The sequence below is a fragment of the Haemaphysalis longicornis genome, unplaced genomic scaffold, assembly GCF_048455015.1.
Source record: "Haemaphysalis longicornis isolate Haplotype H1 unplaced genomic scaffold, Haemaphysalis longicornis Haplotype H1 scaffold_6, whole genome shotgun sequence".
Classification (NCBI taxonomy): domain Eukaryota; kingdom Metazoa; phylum Arthropoda; class Arachnida; order Ixodida; family Ixodidae; genus Haemaphysalis; species Haemaphysalis longicornis.
Window position 1 is genome coordinate 202,173,285 of NW_027526407.1, and position 19,084 is coordinate 202,192,368.

General features: G+C 43.7%; 1 protein-coding gene and 1 long non-coding RNA gene across 2 annotated transcripts; both read right to left on the reverse strand.

Moving 5' to 3' along the window:
- Positions 1–1,124: 1,124 nt before the first annotated feature.
- LOC144142164 (uncharacterized) lies at positions 1,125–11,956 on the reverse strand. The gene is made up of 6 exons (XR_013316868.1): positions 11,908–11,956; positions 10,231–10,305; positions 9,077–9,157; positions 5,071–5,264; positions 1,849–2,014; positions 1,125–1,285 (listed from the first exon to the last, which is right to left on the reverse strand). It is a non-coding gene; the product is annotated as an uncharacterized LOC144142164 (long non-coding RNA).
- A 92-nt stretch (positions 11,957–12,048) lies between these two features.
- On the reverse strand, positions 12,049–17,983 carry LOC144142165 (uncharacterized). The gene is made up of 6 exons (XM_077673549.1): positions 17,793–17,983; positions 15,924–16,066; positions 13,749–13,778; positions 12,684–12,743; positions 12,198–12,251; positions 12,049–12,111 (listed from the first exon to the last, which is right to left on the reverse strand). The coding sequence occupies exons 1-5, from the start codon at positions 17,857–17,859 to the stop codon at positions 12,219–12,221; spliced, it is 333 nt and encodes a 110-aa protein (XP_077529675.1). The 5' UTR covers positions 17,860–17,983; the 3' UTR covers positions 12,049–12,111; positions 12,198–12,218.
- Positions 17,984–19,084: the final 1,101 nt, after the last annotated feature.

Genomic DNA, 19,084 nt, shown 5'->3' on the forward strand with positions numbered 1-19,084 from the left:
ATGTTTAGTTTGAGCTTGAGTGAGTTTGAGCCGAGTGAGCTCGTCTGAGTTTGAGTTCGACTGAGTTTGAGTACGCCTGAGCCCCACTGAATTCTTAGTCTATTTTGAGTTTTGAGTACATTTTGAGTTTGAGTACATTTTGAGTACTGAGTAAATTTCGAGTTTGAGTCCATTTTGAGTTCTGAGTACATTTTGAGTTTGAGTTCATTTTGAATTCGGGGTCTATTTTGAGTTTGGGTTCATTTTAAGTTCTGAGTACATTTTCGTTTGAGTCCATTTTCAGTACTGAGTAAATTTCGAGTTTGAGTCCATTTTGAGTTCTGAGTACATTTTGAGTTTGACCCAAGCAGCACAAGCCTGTACGGCTTAACATCAGCCTAAGAACTTCAGCCGGGTAATTTCTGCCCGGCCTTTCTCCAGTCAAAGTGTAAAGAGCGCACTCAAAGGTGGGCCTCTGCCGTGTGTTTAAAGTTAACTGCTGTACTCCCAATGGCCACTCTCCTTTTACCAATTCACTGCAGAGGGGTCCACAACGGTCTCCGGCCGTACAGCTTTGCCATAGATCAGCCATTAACTTTTGCCGGAGGCTGGCTGATGAACCTTTGCCCGAGGCCGGCTGTTTAACTTTTGCAGGAGGTCAGCTGTTGACCTTATGCCGATGGTCGGCCGTTGAAATGTGTCTAATTACTGGCCTACAAGCTTTTGCCGAGGTACGGCCAGTCAGCTTTTCCTGGTGAGCGGCTCTTGAACATATTCTGGTGCCCGGCTCTTCAACTTTAGGTATTTAGTAGCCGTTCAACCATAGTAGACATTCTGCCATTTACATCCCGGCTGTCCAACCCCAGCAGCTTTCAGTTCGAATTGCTCACATGGGTTCCTAAAAACCGGACATGTTGTAAGTTCGTACTGCATGCATAAGACTTGAAAGTGAACATTTCGACAGACTTCTGTCTGGTTGGGAAGTTACTGAACTGAGATTTAATTAGGCTCCAACCAATAAATAAGCATGCATAAGCATTTGTGCCCTTTTAAAGAGCACTGTTTGCCCTTTTCAGGAACAAATGTAGTGATTTACAAAGCCTGTGGTGATTAGGTTTTTTTACTTTATTTTGCTCTGTTCATGCTGTTTAGTGTCTTCTGGTTCGTTATTTTGCTTAGTTCATGCCGTCCAGTGTCTTCCGCTTCGTGCGGCCGCCATCCCGGTCACCGGCAGAGTAGAGCCACTTCTTAATGACAGCTGCCACAGTGACCTTGTTTGCGTCAGGGTATCTTGGCTGTATTGACACTGAAAGAAAATTGAAAACAGACAAATAAGTAATAAGCTACACTGTAAAAATATCCACAGGCTTAGCAATGCCCTTCCTAAAAAAAAAATTGATTTGATTGATTGATTATGAGGTTTAGTGCGCTAAAACTACGCGGGTTATGAGGCGCACCGTAGCATAGGGCTCCGGATTAATTTCGACCACCTGGGGATCTTTCACGTGTGCCGAAATCTCAACACACGGGCGTCTTTGTTTTTCGCCTCCGTCAGAAAAACAGCCGCCGCGGCTGGGATCGAACCCGTGAGCTTCAGCACAGCACCACGCGTTAACCACTAAGCCACCGCGGCGGGTGAAAAAAAAAGTATTACAAGCTTGTTTAATGCAATGCCTCTAGTTTTCACAACGTACAACTATTCCAGAGGGCCAATATTTATCACGCATTACCAAACAGTATCTGTATTCATTCCTGTAAACAATAACATTAAAAATAAGCTCTAATGGTCTACAAATACCCTGAAATAAAGTAGCCCTGAAAATAATCTAATGAATTCCTCGTGCATAAAATAAAATCAGGGCAGCTTACCAAGAACTAGAGACACAATGTTATCTAGCTCGCAGAAGGCCTCTTTCGCCCCCTTGGACCCTGCCCAGCTGCAGGACAATGCCACTGGCTGCCCAATCAGCATGCCCAACACCGTGCGGGCAGCCGCCTAGAAATCGTAGCCACCCATGTGTCTAAAGTACTGGGCCTAACAGGAGAAAGGAAATTTGAAATACACTTGTAAGTTGAATGCATCGAGGCTGAACATATGACGCAAAAGCATACCTTTAACGTAAGCACATGAGAAAGCAAACAATTTGTTGTTGTAGATAACACAATCAGTTCTGCTGCCTCTTGGTTATTGCACGGCACAGAGCTCTGGCCTTTTCTTTTTAACCGCAGAGATGTCAAGCTTGTGCTCCTCGGAGGGATGTTAGCAGGGCGCTACAGCACACAGCCCGGCAGCCGAGTTTGCGAGGGGGAGGAGGGAGGAGAGTGGAGAGGAGGGAGGAGAGTGGAGACGAGAACCGGTGCACATGCAAGGGTCCTCGTGCAAGTGGTTTAGCCTTGCCGAGCGCACATGGTATGACGTTAGCAATGACATCAGCGTTCCACGGATAACTTTCGCGAGGCTTTTTACGACAGCAAAGCCACGCTTTTTCTCGCCTCCAGATCGTTTTCGCGGGTCTACACCATGTTTCCCGCAGCAGACTACTTCAATGGCGAGTCCGCCGGGATGAAAAACCCCTGGACATTCGTTTCCCTCTCGGAACGTGCTTCGTCGGGCCGCGCTCATGTTTAAGTTGCTCGTCGCAGTTCCGGGCAAATACTACGGCGTCGTCGAGGTAGACTAGGAAGGTGTGCCATTTTCTGAGGCTTCCCCTCAGCTCCACTGGTCACTGCTGTTTGCAATAGCAAAGCCACGCCTCAATTTTGTTCATAATGTTTTTGAAGTCCACATTCTATGAAAAAAATGCTACATGCACAAATAGAATGATCAAAGCAGCGCAGATATGAGAAAGTTATTCTATTTTTTAGTCTAAAAATACAAGCACATGCAGTACTGGCAACGTCACACTTGAAGCCTCCGGATATGACGACAAAGAGCGGCGGCCCTACAGTTGGCTCAGCTTGAAAGTGTGTACATGCCATTATTTTGACCAAACGAGCCTAAATGTTGCCTTACTGCTTGTTTTTTTTAAAGAAAGCATAAAAGCTTAACCGTGGGCTCAAAGAATACAAAAAACTATAGAGACAGTAACAGAGCCGCAATATGGCTCCGCTTCGAGCACGTGTGCCTTTACATGGCGTGTAACGATGCACCACTGTTGACATCGCCTGGCGTCAGCGCGCGTCGCCGAAATACACGCGAACTCGTTCATTCGCGCGCCGTATGCTGATGTCTATTCACGGCAGATATTGGCATCAATGGTAGAGGAGGCGTGGTCAAGGAGCATGCAAAAGTGGACGGCAGCTTCCAGGTTATAAGTCCGTCTCTATGTCTGGGGACATGTTTTAGCACTGGGAAATGCTGTTCCGTTGACTGAAAAACAGCAACATTTTTTTTCTCTAGCGGTGATTGGCTGCCTTGAGACAAATTGAACCAAACTGTTTTTGTTGGCAAGCTATTATCCCTTGGAGACAGATATAATTCTAGTGGCACACTCTGTACTTCGCTACCTTTGCTTGTGTCGGAGAGATTGCGATCGCGTGATGCTTGTCATAAGGTAAATATGGAAGCTCTAGCTACATTGCTTCTAGTATTAGCAAGATGGGGGTTGTCTCCAAGATTGGTGCGTGAGACACAAGCATTCTCATTGCCAGAATTTCTCAAACATGACAAGAAACAGACACACCTGGCAATGTTTGTTGACTATATAGCTCTGTGCTCAATTTTTGCAAGCCTCACAGCTTATGTATTTGGTCGAGAGGTAAGAAGCTGGAGTACGTTTTTGCAAGTCAGTAGTTCTAATCCCGCAGAATTTTTTTTTTTGCTGTGAGCGTTCCATAAGGTTTTCTTTACCAGAATATGCAGCTGTTTCTTTAACCTTTCTTTGAACCCACAAGTGACATTCGCATGAAACCTCAATAGCAAGGCAGCGCTGAACATGGCTTCACACTAAATTAAAGAGAGGTAAAGATGGTACAGAGTTCAGACAAAGAGGCATAGCAACACCCATCGACGCAGCGGCAGGCACGTCACTTTGCTGGTCTCGTGTGGCTGCTTGTCCTCTCCTACTTGCTGGCACGGTACCACCAAATGACAGCGTCAAGAAGCGTGAAAAGGAGCTTCCCAGGTCAGGCCACCATGGTCTTAAAACTTCCAGGACGTATTTGTTGCCGCCCTCATTTGTCCCGCCATATGACATCGGGGTCAGAGAGAAAGTGAGCAGCGGATTTCCGGTTTTCAAAAGATGGCAGTGCTCTATTTTCTTGTATTTTTAAATTTAAAATTAAACAACTTTTTTATTTCTACACGGATCTTGGCAATTTTTTTGCATCTATTTCTGCACGACACGAAGAACAGATGTAATGCCCAAAAACTACCTGAAAGAAATGTGCTTCAGAAATTCACGAGGGACAAACCCACACACAAAAAAGGAAGCAGACAGAATGAGATTTGACGGACTAGCAATTGAATTTTAATCATGAGTGATAGATTCCACTTTCCTGCAAAATGTCTTATATAGGCGATTGGGGCGTTGCCTTAATTAAAGGTTTAAAGTGCACCCGGCGCTGTGTCAGCAGATGGCTGTTTCAGACAACCTGGCACTACACTGCGCCAAATGTAAATGCACCCCAGTATTCCATAAGACCGCAGTTCTATTCAAATCAAAAGACGAAGCAACCAGAGAACTCTGGGAAGCGTCTTGAATGGTGTCAAGCATTGAAGACGAGTGCGTTAGCCCCTTTTCCATTTCATTGTTAGCAAGACAGACTGAGTTTCTACTGGATAGCAAATGAATGTGACGCATGCACAGAGTGGTTGGCAAAGTGTTGGCACATACACACATTCTTTCACTAACGCAATTAAAATAAGTTGCTAGTCCGGGCATCACCCATTCTTTCAATTTTCCTTTTTTGTGTGTTTCTCGTAAATTTAACTGCTCTCCGTTTGAACAGGAACTGAAATTTGCCTGTTTCTGTATTTTACAGATGGCTTCCAGTGCCAAAGTAAAGCACAGTAATGTCAAAATAAAATGCAAGTGGACTTATCATCTCACCCAAATGCACGCAAAATAACAATGTAATGAACTAAAATACCATTTCTTGAAGCTTTTCTCGGTTTCCCAAGTACCGATTCAGCTCCCTCATCGCAGACGTGGTGTTCACCGGGAGATGGGGGCAGCCCTCAGGCAGGGTTGGGACATTAACACCTCCTTCCACCCTTTGCCGTCTGATGGCTCTCACTTCCATCAAGATCTCTGCTTGATTCCGGATCACCTTCTCCATGAAAGCTGCAAGACAAGCAGAAAGATTGCTTTGATCTCCTGATAGGACTACCGCGAAATTCTGAACAAGCACCCCCCCCCCCTTGCTTCTGCACAGTTATCACGCACCGCACACAGGCAAGTCTTTCGATGGTTTTGAAAGTGACTAACAGCAGTAACATGTATTGCCTAATAAAGTTCATCTTCCTAACAAAATTTTAAAACAATGCGCACTGTGTTTATTTTTGTGCAAGAAAATTTCGTCGTCGTCATCTTGAATTTTGGTGCCGTTCCAGGATAGCCCCCCCTCCCACACACACACACACACTTTGCCAGTAATTTCGACTTTCTTGGAAGGGGGGGGGGGCTTCCTCGGGATTTTACGGTATATATATTCAAAATTATTCCGTTGCAAAGGTCTGAAACAATTTCTAGGGGCAAAGTTATCTCCACATTACGCTCAGCAAAGCCTTTCTACCCTACAACTGCAAAAAACGTTACACTTGACCTCAGCTTTCTAGCTGAATATCTCAATGCATAACATAATGACATTTGACATGCATGTTTAATCGGGAAATGATAAATAAAACTAGGAAATAATAACCAAAAGGAGGAAAAACTAGAAACTTGATGTTTTGCAATTCAGTTCCCTATTCAAAAGTGATTGTGACCACGATGTTATAGCTGCGTTACTATTACCAACCCCAAGTTTGTGGTGTCACCTGTCAAGATTTTGAAAAACGACAAAAATTCTCCTTGAGGGTCTTCGCAAGGCCGTGCTAATGCTCCCTGTGCCTATCAAAATTTAAAAAGGAACACCTAAAAAACAGAGCATTTATTTCCCAACACAATGCCACCCCCCCCCGCCCCCCGTCGAGAAGATAAGATTTTTGTACAGTAGTGCACAAATTCCCAGAATCAAGTTGAGTTGTATTTGTAGCCCCAGTTGCCCCCCCCCTCTTCTTTCCTTTTCGAAACGAAGTTTTCAGCAAATTTTCCGCGGCCCCTTGTGAATATCGTTGCAGCTAGAGTTAAATGCATCAAATTCTGAAGCCTACTGCTGCGACCATAAAGCCTCTCACAATGGCGCATGCATTCACAGGCATCTTATTTTTTTTATTTGGGTGGCTCTGGGTAGCTAAAGGAATTTAATGGTTGATATTCGGTGATAGCAATAGTGTGCAGCAAACACTGCACTAGTGACACCACTGGCCTTATAACTGCAGAACTACAGAAGAATAGACAATTGGGCTAGAGGGTAGTTGTTCCTGAAGAAGTGGATAGTGTATTAGCATGCCTTACATTTATTTACATGATAGCCAATTTTTATTTTTAGAAAGCTTTCAGAAAAAGTATTTTCGTTGGGCGTACGTGGCACGACAAACGACAGATATTTTTGACGTCTTTGCGGTGTGTGGTCGCATAGGTGCAGATATGTGTACCGGTTCTAACAAAATTTCAGTGGCGAGTGAGCGCTGAGGTGTGCCTTTTTCTTCTCGTGTCCGTGCCAGATTGCGCACTGTGTCAAGATGTTCGACAACTGTCTGAGAAGTACAAACTGCACGACATTTTTAAAACCGACAAGACGCCATGGTTTTAGCAGCTTTACCCAGCCAGACTCTGGCACTTGGAAATGAAAAGAGCCACAGCAAAACAGCAAGACTTGACTGCAGGGGTGCGGGGTGTGCACTGCTTCTTGCAGTCAACATGGACTTTCTAAGCAGCGACCACTTGTTATTGGGCAGTGTAGACGGCCCACGTGTCATTACTAGCACTGTGCTAACATCTAGAGGTGTGGACTGGAGCACATCCACCCAACACTGCGCATGGAGGGCATTCTGAGTAACACTGGGAGTAATGCGTAGCTTAGTGCACAGTAATTACTTTTGTACTTCTCTCTTTTGTGATGCAACGAAGGCATAGTTACATTATGCACAAAAATTACCTTTCTTTTATCCTGCGCATGCAGTGTAAAAGCAAACTAAAAAAATCATTCATATCATAAAGGGAGAGAAGTGATCTCAAGCCCCAATTACGTGACCGTCGCTCACTACTTTGCTTGGCATTATTTGTTTATCAGTACCTGATGATACGACGGGGAAAAAGGAAACAGCATTTTAGGCTTGGATCAGTTTACCGTCCTTGTTTACTCTGACTGGCATTCATTGCTGATAAGTCCAGGATGCATATAGCTAAGAGCGGAAAAAAAAGAAGGTACAGCATTTTAGGCCCAAATCACGCGACCTTCACTGGCCGCTGATTGACATTCACTGTTCGAAAGCTGCATACTGTATTTTGCTGTCCGCATGTGCAGCTTAAGGACAAGCCAACCTCAACAGTGGAGTGTAGGGCGCAGGTGGTTATCTCAACCCCTCTTCTGAGACTTTTTTCTTTTTGTTGTGCTATCTCCCTTGCTTGCTTCCTTCTGCGTTGTTAACCGTCGTACCTTGGCTAATTGTGTTTCACCGATGCCTATATGCACCTAAAAAATACTATTTTGTTGAATTTTGGGAACAACTTTCCTGTGATGAACAGGCCTATGACGCATGTTCCCCTATTACCAACTGGCCTATGATGAAACACTATATCTGTCTTTTTTTTTAATGAATCCAATGTCTTGCTAATTTTTTCCAATTCTTGTAAGGGGTTTCACGGTAAGTGGTATGCTGCTTGGAGTTTTTGATGTTCCATTCTTTTTGAATATCAATTATGTAAGAGCCTCTTTATTTTGCTAAAAGTCTAAAGCTCATGTCTCTTGCCAATGGAACAAAGTGGCAATAATGGGTACTCTTGGATGTTTGAGACGGACAAATATGTTAAAGGTAGTAATGGCTTTGTGTGAGCCCACATTTTTTGCCGAAGTATTTTTTCTGGTCATTCTCAAGTCAAGGGAGCGATGGTGTTATTGGATTCACTTGACACTGGGAATTAAATGGCTGTATCAGCGGAGTTAGAACGTGTGCTGTGATTTTAAGGCCTCTGGGAAAAAACAAGTCATCGATGTAGTGACTATGCATTATTTTTTAAATTCTCTGTGCTAAAACTGAGATTTTTATTATGAAGATGTAAGCACCAGTTGTGGTTCTGTTTTCCTGCATTTAATTCATTTGAACACGTTGGAGCAAACAGGTGCTTAATGCTTTAAAACTAGCCTGATATATCAACGGTTATTTTGTTAAAAAAGTTTGTTGTATTGAAAAAATATATCTCAAACAAGTAAAAAACAAGTAATCGTGAATTTCGGGCCTTTACGACAAACTTCCTTGTGGGATGAACCACCCTATGACAAATGTGTCCATGTGACCAAAGGGCCCGTTACAGCCTATGACGAAACGCCATGCGACAAACAGTCCTACACTTTTAAAAAAAGAGGGGTGTAGGGTTGCCTGGGACGCACGTCTTCCTCTTCCTCTATGCTCAGACCTTCTCCTTTGCCCAAATAACAATGCGGCAAATGACATACTGGAGGACACCTAGAGTCCCCTGCCATGATAGCCAAGCTTTTACCACAAGGTCACTGCAACCCCCCCTCACACCTGTGGCTCATGTTCAGTAAAGCATGGTGAGTAAGACAATTTTTTTTAAATGCTTGTAAAGTAATAAAATTCGCTTTTCCCAACTAAGCTGGTACACAAAGCCATTTTTAAACAATTTTTCACTATCTGGTGGCAACAGGTACAAATATACACAATCCTTTCTAGAGAGGCAAAAATCATTTCAAGCCAGTCTATACGCAAAACGTAACCAAACGGCCCATAAAAATTACTACCATTACAAGTGCTGGACTAAGTGCCAAAATAGAGTCACAAAGCTGCCAAAGTGTTACCAAGATTCCTCACCAGTTTGCTGGTCCACGATTTTTGCCAGCCCTTCCAACTGCTCCCGGCAGGCTGCCATCTGTTCCAAGATGTTCGCTGAACCTGGTGGAATTATGACAAGCAGCTGTGCATCATTCCTAATAAAAATAAGTATAAGAACGGTAACAATAAGGAAAAAACACAGTAACCCCTAATAGTAGCAAAAACACGAAAAAAATCTTTTATGGGTGACAAAAAAATGTTGCACTGCAAGTCACTGCCATTTTTTTAAGTCGCATAAGCAAAGTGGATCAAAAATTAACATCAGACATCAGCTTCTTAGAGTTCAATGCTCACACTTCTGAACATAAAGTAACGAGTAAAACCTGGACCACAGGCAGGAATTTTGGGTTTAATACTGTGCAAGGCTTTAATTCGACACGGCGAATTTCTATGGATCAGATACATTTTTGGCTACTACATTACGTAATTTGTAGGGGTTAAAATTTCAAGCAGGGAGTAAAATGGTAAACTGGGCAAGCCCAGTTGTCATGATACTGAAGATGAAGAAAAAACACGTACAACAAAGCTTGCCGACACATTTTGGCTTCGTTTTCACATGCTGAAAATAGCATGTCCTTTGGAAAACAATCACCTGAAGTTGCCCACTCCCCCTCCCACTTTCACTACTGGTAAATGAGGAAAGCAACAGCACTAAGGAAGATAAGCTGCTACGTGTAACAGTCACAAGCCGAACCCACATGTCGGGGTTCAGCCTGTCATTTACACTGGCTTCGTAGAATACACTACTCATTTAAATCATACAGCTGAAGGTGACACTGGTACTATACTTCGTACAACCCACATCGAGATTCCTCTTAGCAGTCATTCCTCTTCTCTTGCCCAGTAATGCCCTTCAGATTCTTCAAGGTGCCAATTTACAATGCAGAGCCACGAAGAGAGGGTTTTCGTAAACACCAAGATTCTGTGCCATAACATCAACTATGGGCAGTCGGGCAAAGCTGGAGTAATTGGCATGAAAACTAATCTCCCCAAGAAGTGCTTCTTGGAAGCTTCACTGATGAAACTACAGCTTGTCATGCATTGCTTTAACAAAACCGAACAGGCACATTTGCACGGGCCATCTAGGTACATTCAAATAGCCTACACATATTTGCTTATGTTTAGAGACCAACCTGATTCCCTGGGATCCCCCACTCCAGCACTGAATGGCTGCTGCTGCTCATGCTGATCTTGACCGTGCCATGGCCCTGCAAAAGAGTGGTAGAGATTTACCTCTATATTATACAAAGACTACCGGCCGGTCCTCAATGCTAAACCCATTTTATCTCGTGCAAGGTGCACAACCTAAAAATTACTTTAAGTGACTGTTTGTTGCACACAGGGCACAAAGAAACAAATGTGGAATGGCCCGCCCACCAGCTTGATTTTTGCAATTGTTTGAAGCGTACATGTCGCAGTAATGATCGATGTTTATAAATGACATCTAGGCTTGTGCAACTAGGCTTGTGCAGTCAAGATTCAGTACTAAACAATTTTTACAGTGGGAGATGGTTATGGGAGGGTTACTAGCAGTTAAAGGAGCCCTAAACAGGGTTCCAAAGGTTGCGATTTTACGCGCATAATTGCTAGAGTGCGCATTCACGACAACATACATGAAATATTACACCTCTGCGTAATGCAGGGGCCGTACAAACACGCAAAAAAGATCTTCCCTTCTTTTCTCGTTTCTCTGCGCCCCCTCGTCACCGTCATCTCGCTGCTGTGAGGCCACTAGACGTCACCGAGGTGAATAGGCATCAGAGCAGGCACTGAACGTTACGCCGCCACTATTGGTGAGTTCATCAAAGGGTGCAGCCGATCAGCATTTCCAACACGCTGTGGTACGGGTAATTCAGGGGGTTCTCGCGGCACTCCAATGCGGAAAAAAAAAATACAACGCATTACTTGGCGCACCCAATTAATGCGCGTATGAGGGAGCGACGAGGGCCTTGTCCACTTTCTCTAAGTGGCCTTGCTCTGAGCCGGTGAGCTCGTAGCTTTCACAGTGCTTTGGAGGCGCATAAAAAGGGGGAAAGCCCAAGGCCTTATGGCTGTCCTTACGTCTGGTCCTTTTTAGTGAGCGATAAGTCGGCTAATACTTAACGCTTTTAAACCATTTTTGTTGGAGGACGTTCCTTGGATAGTACTCGAGCGATTGTGCGCGTAAGATCGGAACCTCTGGAACCCTGTTTGGGCCCCTTTAACATAGTCGCCCCTGCCCTGCAGATCGAATTGTAATGCCCCTGCGCTCACGCTTAACTCCTGTTTGGCCTCTACGAACAATGTAAATGTGCCAAATTTATCATTATTAAAATATTTTGGCATTTCAAAATGCCTTTATCTGCAGTTCTAAAACTACTGCCAATGCATTCGACTCAACGGTAACTGTCGATTGCTGAAAACAAAAAAAAAAAGACAATTGTTGTTAACTTGAAAACAAATACATTCTTTTTTACTGCTAGCCAAAACATACAGCTGAGCAATGTTCCATAAACCTAGGTGTGTTAGGAGCAGCTTACAGCTTGAAACAGCTCTCGTGCTTTGATATACGCATGTCTATGCCAATTGCCTAGAATTTATTACAGCATTCTGTTCGAACACTGAAAATATGATGGAAAAAATGAAAGACAGCCCACTGGAGCACTCGTCCAGTGAATTTTCTTTTACTTCGTCTGTAAATTTTTGCACCCTTTAGACAGAATGAACCAATACCGATGCTCAACTGACAGTTACAGTTTGCAAAACCTGCTGATGTGGTAAATTTTCAGACCACACTTTTTGAAGACTATAATACGGTATAATTAACTAACCATTTGGTGAAGCCTTTTCTGTGCAGCCTGGTAGATGCGCTTCATGTAGCATTGCTGGAAACAAATACTAAGTTATTAAAACAAAAGAATAGTAAAGGTCTCAACCCACAATTTCCAACATAAAAATAGTGTTTTGCTAACCACTTGGAGAAGTTGGATCCAAGCACTGTGTGGCAACTGCTGGATGTGGAAATTGCTCGATTCCTGTTGGGAAAAAAGGCTCCGGTATAAAAAAAATGTCACAAGCCATAAGTCAACTTTTACAACTGAAATAATATAATTTAACGAACCATTTGGTGAGGCCGCTTCCATCAACTGCAGTGAATTGGCTGCATGCGGCACTGCTAGAAACAAATGCTCTGTTATTCAAATAAATACCAAAAACAGAAGTCAACTGACACTTTGAGAAGCTGAAGTTAGCCCAGCCTACAAACTTTGCAAGATGTTGGAACACCTCTGCTTACACTCTGCTACTTCATTTACAGTCCAGTTTTTTTTTACTTTGCTTTTCTCCAACTTTATGCCTCGTAGATATGAACCAAATACCCAACTTGAGGGTAGCTAAATTTTCGAATGACCTTTAGACTTAAATGCCTCAGATAAGCACTGTGACAATTTACAAGCTCAACACAAGCGATTAACACAAACACTTTGTACTTTCTACAACATGACTTCTTTATGGGAATTAAGTAGTGTAAAGGTACTTTAAGAAAGAAACATCATGTGCTGATTATACACGTGCAGTTGATGTGACAACACGCCGAAGCCTTGTTTACCTGGCTGAACACCACCCTTGTCGAGGTCATAGTAGACGCGCTCTTCGTAATGAGATTGCTCTAGAAGAAGAGATGCTTATTTAGGACAGCATATACCAAGCTACACATAAAAGACAAGGCAAGAAATTGGGTAATCAATACTCTCAGGATACAAAAGAGCTACGAGGCAAGCTACTTTGGTGAGCTGCAACACATTTAGTGGGACCAACTAAAGTTCTAAAAATGGTGACAAGCACTGACTCACTAAAAATGTCCTTGCGGAAGCATAAAAAATCTTAACTATATGCCAACCTGTATAGTGACCCAGAAAAAAAATATCAATTAAAAAAGGCATGCAAACTCGAACAGGCAAAGCCAATTTTGAGTTAGTTATGCTTTTAATCGGGTATGTCATTCTTCACCTAACAGCTTCTTAGCTGCCATTCAGCGCTTGCATTAAGTCTTTCCTGTCCTCCTTTTACTCTTCTTTTGCAGCAAATTCACACTGAATCACCTGAACTCATAGGTCCCATACACATGGACTGGATGGACGAGGGAGGGTTCAGTTGACCAACAAGCTCAGCTTACCTCGACCCTCCCACGTATATATGAACTCCATCAAAAGAATCGAGGTGAGAGGTGAGCAGGCACGGTCCGGAGGGGTTCGCAGAAGAGGACCTATTCAACTCCTCACAGCCCGCCAATTCAGCCCGACGAGCGAGTCAACCCTCCTCTGATTGCTTGGTCGAACAGACTCGCCCTGGCGGCTTTTCAACTCAACCCGTCTGCTTATACATGGGCGGGATTGAGTCGAAAAAACCTGTTTATCCCAACTCAACCCTGTATCGTCAGGTCCACGTGTGTGGGGCCATAGACTGGTTCTCTACCGTGAACCAAAATCGCTATTATTTATTACTGCTTTCATACTTTGTCCTCATCAGCAATGCAGCTTCTGCAAGACTATCAAACCACTGACACACCTTCTCCACTACGATGAGTAAAAAGATTTTCACTTCTTTAACAAGCGACATTTCAGCATTTCCACAACTTGATTCAAAAGCAAAACATTTCTTTATGACAACTTACCTGCATTTGGGAATGGTGGCAGAACTGGACCTAAGTAACAAAAATACCATCAGGATACTAAAAAAAAGCAAACAGGCTGCACTCTTCATAACCTCCATTGCAATGCAATGGAAGTCGATTGATAGGGAATAGTTATCATCTACTGATTTCCCTGCCTCTTATCTTTCCAATCAGGTTAGGGATTGGTGGCTGACCCTTAAACTATGGAGGAAACAAAAGACGAAGCTGAATCAAACGACATAGCTACAGCTTAAATACTGTACTGAAACATTGTGAGCAGCGCATCAAGGGATGGGACACTGAAAAATACACAGTTTGCTTAAAGGGACACTAAAGGCTGAATAAGTTTTTGTTTTAATTGAAAGATCACACCTTTATTAGCTCTCTCGGCTTTTGTTCAACGGCCAACGATGCCTTGTTCGATGAGAAATAATTAAAGCTGGCATTTCTCTGTGCCGTTTCCCTTTCATTTTTTCGTGACGTTTCAGAGCGCGTCACAAACTGCCCAGAGCGAGCCGAGCCCGAATTTACACGATCGCCGCCGTCTTCCTAAAAGCCTGTTCTGACTGGCTTTCACTTTCGTAGCAGCCAATCAGAAATATCCTTTCAATTGCCTCCTTGGTGTGGCGGCGTACCAGCAAATTCCGCCACCAAGTAGGGCTGGGTTTGAGGACAGCGCAAGGTTTTGCCCAGGATGTGGTGCCACCTGGGAGCAGGTGGCCAAAATATAAGCGCAATTCATTAAAAAGTTGATGGCCCTCTCGTTTCAAGTCGGTTGCGCTAATAATATCAGCTTTTGCCACTAGCTGTTCAATATAATATTCGCTAGTAGTAAGTAGGATGGTAGGCTCTCACGTTCACGCGCTCCACGCATTGACTGCCCTCGTACGCAAGGCGAAACATTTTAACGAAATCGAAACTGAAACAATGTCAACCACCTGGGCTGAGGAATCCTATTTTATAATGTTTGCTTGCTTAGATTTGCGGCTTTTGAAAAGCACATGGTCAGCAAAAGTTCCCGCGTACATTTATTTTACATTTACATGTCGCTGCCTCAGTGTTTGTTTCATTTATTGATTGTGAGGTTTAACGCGCCGAAACTACGGTCGTTATAAGGCGTGCCGTAGCGGAGGGCTCCTGATTAATTTCGACCACCTGGGGATCTTTAACGTGCGCCGAAATCTCGACACACGGGCGTTGTTGTTTTTCGCCTCCATCAAGTGTTTGTTTCAGAAAACGCTTAGGCAAGCTGCACCAATCCCGTTTCACCATGCATTCCCACTTAGTGAGCTCACAATTCTTAGTGCGGGAAATTGTATGGGGTGGCGACACCTGTTTTCACGCTTTTGGCATCTTCTGCGTTAATAAGCAACTGCTACTGGTGCGAGTGGTATATTTGTATTCACGACACTCTAATCTACCGATTGAGGCCAACTTGCTTTTACTTTTACCCTTCAGTGTCCCATTAAGCCCTTTTTCTCTGTGTCCTGTCTGATAACGCACTGCCTACAACGTTTTGTAACGGCAACAACCAATTAGCCCACCTTAGTACATTAGCTTAAAACACTGCCACGTTAAAATCAAAGGCGATTTCCTTTTCACTGAGCAAGTGTTGTGGGCTCCTCCTAAATGTTGTTGTTGTGCTGTAAGTGCATCTCATGGTGCTCTTTGGATGCCATTCAATCACTAGTAACCACATAATTTGTTTAGTTCCAGAAGAGGAAGTGGAGTCATGCAATAAAATAAGAAACATAAAGTAAGCTAAAATGCAGTTCTAATTAGGCAGCTTCTGAATTGATTACAGAAAAATCACTGGGCAATTGAGAGGCACAATACTAGGCGAGGCGATGGGACAAGAAAATTGGGAGGCAAGGAACCGGTTCCGCTGATGCAGAATGGAGGCAGGTGAAAGACACTGGAAAAGCTTGTCTTGCAGTGGGCACTGAGTACTGGATGATAATGATGATTTAAAAATACTGTGACAAAACAGAATTTTTGAACACTGTTTTGAATATCGAAGGATACAAAACTGTGTTTTAATTATTACAAGCCTATTATTTTCACCTTGTAAACATGTCGTAACCAAGAGCCCACCAAGTCAATATAGAAGGAAGAACTTCTACTACATAGCACACGAAGGAAGTTCTACTACATAGCACACCAGTCCCTACATACAAATGGCGGCGTCACGCTGAGGCACAGGCCTCTTGTGTGGGGATTTTTTTGCCTCTTTTGGATGGGTTCCTCATTCCCATCGGAGTCCAAGTTCGACGTCTCTTCTGCATCCTCCACTTTTCGTAGAGCTTGCTGTAGGGTAGCTGTTAACGAGATTGCACACAAATATTCTCCTGCTTTTAAAAAAAGGAAAGAAAGTTTTTGTTTCTTTTCTGTTACTTTGAATTATCACACTGTGAAGGGAAAATTTTACATCCACCTGAAATGGAGCTGTACAGCTACAGAGGAAAGCTACCCAGCTTTCTCATAAACTTCACAGTTGAAGTTTTCTTTTTTTTTTCTTCACCTTCAAAGTTTCTGAGAAAGCTGTATAGCATTAATCTGTAGCCGTACAGCTGCATTTCAGGTGGATGTAAAATTTTTCCTTCACAGAAACTTACTCCACCTTGGGGGTTTCCCATAAACTGGTCAGATAAATTACCACACTATTTGATAAATCATAAGCGACATGCACTTGCTGAATTAAAACGAGTTCTATGATGATTTTCTTTGTTCTAGAAGTTCCGTGTAATGTCGTGGGCAAGCTTCATACACTTTCACAACTGCCCTTATAAAAATTTTTTTTTATAGTTAAGTGGTTTGTCATGTACGAAAATAGGCAACATGAGAATAGCATGAGCATTAAAAATTTCTAAAGCAGTACTTCAATATTATTGGTACTATTTTCTTGCAAGCAAGGCCTGATACGTAAAAAATATTGCAATGCAAGAGCCTCAGAAAGAAATATAAAATACTTGTTAATAACGCACATTTATCTACAAAGGCAATTCTGTATTCTGTTCCCCGCAAAAGTTGCCTATGCTGCCAAACTCATACCTGCCTACCCGGAAACGTTAAAAAAAAAAAAAAGGTTGGCCGCGAAACAAAAAAATGATGGCACTACTTTTTTTTTTGGCAGGCTATGTAACCTCTAGCCTACAAGATCAGCGTTCAGCCACAGCCGTAGCATTTTGCACCTTCACTCTTCAAGAACATCTTGCGCAGAAGTAACCTAACGTGACCGCTCACGTTCAGCAGCAAATTGGGCTCCACAAGGAATCCAGAGAAGAGGCACTCGGCATGCTCAACACTTTCATCGTTGCTGTTGATGAAGAAACTGTCCACGGTCCCCTGCTTCTTAGCGGCACGAACAAAGTTCTGGTGCTTCATCGTTGCCAAATGCAGTTTTATATAGTTTTTCCCGCCGTGCGCCACGTTGACGTCGCATACACAAGTCGTGCAAAATCTGAACTGCTCGCCTTTCTGGGACGGCGCAAAACATGGAAATTCTGAGGTATAAGCCCTTAAGAAAAGCTGCAAATACTTCCGTCTTCAACAATGCCATGTTGTTAACTGAGCTATATATAAAAAAAAGGCCTACACGCCCACTGCACTCAAATGGCTTGGATACAACTTCTGCTGACTTCGGCTGGCTACTTATCTCATGATGGCAATTACGATGCAGCGGTGTTGCGTGACAAGTTTTCTGTTTTTATTTTCACGACGGGGTTGGGGCACTTTTTTTGGAGATTTATGACTGTGCCTGTACAATCAGGAGCCTCTCTGACAAATTGGTAGCGTTGGCAGGCATGCCTCGTTCTGTTTTTAAGCCGGAACGTGAGCCCCTTAACCTGCTCCCCCATCGGCTGGTCACTCAGGCCACTTCCGGGTGATGAGCGATGTTTTCTGCCGAGCCAGAAATGAGAAAGATGCAAGCAAAGCGACGAGTGATTCCTCGGCGGCGAAAAGTAGGTCGTCGCTCATCGCATGACTCCCCATTTCGCTTGGAAAATTGCTCAATGTGGCTAGTGCTAAACGAAAGTGGCTTACCATAGGAATGGAGGATCTTAACTCGGTGATGCGTCCAATTGTTCGTCGCTTGCTCCTTTCGTTTCATGGCTTGCAACACTTGTTGTGTGCTCTTATACGGTGGCCAAACGGCTGTTATGTGAAGCCTGCTCCTCTGGAGCGACCATTCTGGCACAACATAGGTGCTTCGGTCATCTAAGAAGTCCACGACGTGGTAACTGCAAGCAACAAGGAAACAGTGTGCGGGCCTTTTGTGGAAGATACTGTAATCTCAACTCCAACCCCATCAAGTTACAGCAACACAACCCATGACAGCAGCAAGCAACCTGCCAAAGGGTGCTGCTGATGTAGCGAGTCGTGCAGAAGGCAAGGCATTTTGGGCAGCCAGAAACCGAGGCAGAGCAAGCACAGGTGAAAAGTAATTTTTCATCTCTCACTCCATATGGCGAGGGAACAGCTCTCGTCCATTTCGGTGCAATCACACTATGATAGTATAGACCAAAAACTTTTCTTTATCTCCACTGATGCGTTTTTCTTATGGAACTGCCACAATTTGCTTTCCAGCATTGAGAAATCTCCCGACCTAAAGGCCTGCACGTGGCCCAGATTGCAAGCAACAGGCAACACTAAACAAACGGGAGATGTGGCGCAAAGTTTACAAGCTTTTCCGGCATTCAGAAATTAATTTTTTTAAATCTGCCCAACCAGGCACACTGTTAAGTTCTGAGCAGCCGCTGAGAAGTTCGGTGACAACCAGACCAATTATAACTGAAGTTTCCCATGCAATAGGGGCACAAAAACCCTGCATACACACTGAAGGCCTTTAATGGATAAGTACTGTCGGGAGCACAAGTCTGGATTCCACGTGAGCAGCGGCCGAATGGTATTGCAGCGCCACCACGCGGAAGAGCATCTGCTGCCGAGACACTGGCTGCGCTGCCTATTTTAACTTCATGCTTGTTCGCTTGGTTCCTCAAGCCAATACCCTCGTCATAGACAGAAAGACCGAACGGTGTCGCACCGGCTGCACATGTGTCGCTTCTTTTTAAAGTGTTCAGGCTGAGTGGCGGAATTAGCGGCGAGTGATGGGCACAACGGGTGTTTTTCTTTTTTTTTATCCTCATCACGAACACACGCATGCAACAGGCTTCATTCAAATTAGGCCTGAGCATTTAGGCATTTACACTTGAGTCCCAGATTGCGACTATAGCACATCCAACAAGTTACAACCGGCATACATACAATAAAAAAATCCACAGTGAACACGTGCATTTCACTGTTACAGGTGTCAGCAGCGCAGCAGTACTTCGCAC